This window comes from Biomphalaria glabrata, chromosome 15 (genome assembly GCF_947242115.1).
Source record: "Biomphalaria glabrata chromosome 15, xgBioGlab47.1, whole genome shotgun sequence".
In the NCBI taxonomy this organism is placed as follows: Eukaryota; Metazoa; Mollusca; class Gastropoda; family Planorbidae; genus Biomphalaria; species Biomphalaria glabrata.
In genome coordinates this window covers 21,252,255-21,254,397 of record NC_074725.1, presented here as the reverse complement: position 1 = coordinate 21,254,397, position 2,143 = coordinate 21,252,255, and the positions used below count along the sequence as shown (strand labels likewise).

The following is a 2,143-nucleotide window of genomic DNA, read 5'->3' as shown; positions in this document are numbered from 1 at the left end:
AAGTAGATCTATATCTATTATCTAGACTAGATCTTTAGAAGTAGATCTATATCTAGATTAGATCTTTAGAAGTAGATATATATCTAGACTAGATCTTTAGAAATAGATTTAGATATAGACTAGAGTTCTACCAAAACAATAATAGATATATACAAAACCGCTCGATTAACTGCTAGAATCGTTTAGTCAAGAAGCTGATGGTGTCAACATCACGAGTTCGATACCCAGTTTGGGGTACATTTTGTTTTAATTAATTTTTTAAATATTTCATTTTAAGTTGTATGATGGTTGTATTGTTGTTTTTAGTGTATTTTTAGTGTTTTACTTGATTGTATGTTACTTGTATTTTTTTTGACAGATCCGCATCTATAGAAGAGGCTTCATTCAGCTTCTAAACGCTGCCATCAGAGATGGACTCAAAGTGCCTTTGAGCGACAGGCCTATCTACTTCATTCTTACCCAGATACAATGTGCACAGAAGAACAAGAAGAAGTCCATGATTACCAAGCAGAAATTGATGGGCTTAAGGAAGAACACAAATAGGAAAAAATCTCACGCCAGGAAATCGACCTTCCACAGTAACTCGGAGCACGAGACGGCAACTGACTTAACAAACCTGACGAGCACCGAGGCATCATCGAGCAAATAGATTTCCCCCCGCCTTGGGCGTGTTAACACGGGTTGACACATATCCGAAGCCAGCAGCGAGGTGATCCAGTTAGAGGCTGAAAGGTGGGAGAGCTTGTGTCAAATATGACCACATCCCCTTCTCCTACACCACAGTCTACTGAACCAGTGGGGAACCATACATGCCTTTCTTCATTCCTCTCTCCCTCTTTCACCCTGGATATTATCTCCTTCGATGGCAGGCCCGTCCATTCTATTATGTTGCCTTCCGATAGCTTTCTTTATCTGCCTCTTCTTCTTGTTCCTGGTACTGTTCCCTAAAGATCTTTGTGAGCCCTGAGGACCTCGTGATTTGGCCATAGGGGTTCAGTTTGCGTTCTCTTAAATGTGATCCTAAGCTGCTCACAAGAACTTTGATCCCACAAAAAATCGAGGTTAGAAAAGAGCTTTTTTTTTTAACGGAGGACCTAGTGTAATATGCGCACTGGGTAAAACCTCAAACATATCATCATTATTCTTTTCTTGAATTTGGCACAAATGGAACGCATAGGTCAGGGCTAGTGATCAAGCTGTTTCTACTATGAACAATAGTCCGAATATGACGTACGAAAAAAAAGCTACAAAAAAGGGACCTAACTCTTCCTTATTCGAGCTTCTAAAACACCCCCTGCCCCTTCCCACATTATGTTCATTCCGCTAAGATCATTCCTGCTATGTTCATATTCAAAATGTTCATTCCGCAGAGTGTTGATCTCTGATATGTTCATCCCGCAGTGTTGATCTCCGATATGTTCCTCCCGCAATGTTGATCTCCGATATGTTCATCAACGCAATGTTGATCTCCGAACCTAATACATACATTTATATTTCACTATGATGACGTGTAAATCTTAAGAATTCTTATTTTTTTTTAAACCGCTATTTTTTTTTTATTTAAATGTTGATGTTAAGGTAGTTAAAGAAACGTGTCTGCAAAGAATGAAAATATTCTTGATACATGATTTGGTGCTAACTTGATCAAATATCTTTACCTACAAACCAGACGTAGGAATGACGCAAATCATATAGTTATCTGATATATTTTACAATTTTAAAATGTCTTGGTATAATATTGGGGGGAAAAAAGATATTAAAATACAATAAAAACAATTAACTTCTATTTTCATATTCTTGCTATTTATTCAATTTGAACTTGCTGTTCAGTTTGTAGTGATAAATGCGTGTATTGACAGCGTATACTCTGTGTGCACATACGACTTGGGCTCAAAACCGCCAGATGACATTAAAAGCGGTCAGCATCAGAACAGACGATGGAATCATGATCTTCAAGGTAGAACCTGGTTTTAGAGAAGACTTATCACCAATTTTTCTTTCTGCTAGCCATAGCCTATGTGATGAAAAACGAATCAGGCTCATGCCATGGGGGGATGTCGAATACAGGCTAACAAATTGACGGACCTGGACTTTGCAGACAAAGTAATTCTGCCTTGTTTCATCTTGATCTAAGGATGGGTGC

The 2,143-nt window shown here is 38.4% G+C and overlaps 1 protein-coding gene across 1 annotated transcript in view; it reads left to right on the top strand.

The window, feature by feature from the left end:
- The window catches only part of LOC106074742 (receptor for retinol uptake stra6-like), a 50,162-nt gene extending 48,386 nt beyond the window's left edge, over positions 1-1,776 (top strand). The window contains exon 19 of the mRNA XM_056013277.1: positions 359-1,776. Within this exon, the coding sequence (XP_055869252.1) occupies positions 359-649 (291 nt within the window). The 3' untranslated portion in view covers positions 650-1,776. The remainder of the gene's footprint in view (positions 1-358) is intronic.
- The last annotated feature ends 367 nt before the right edge of the window (positions 1,777-2,143 follow it).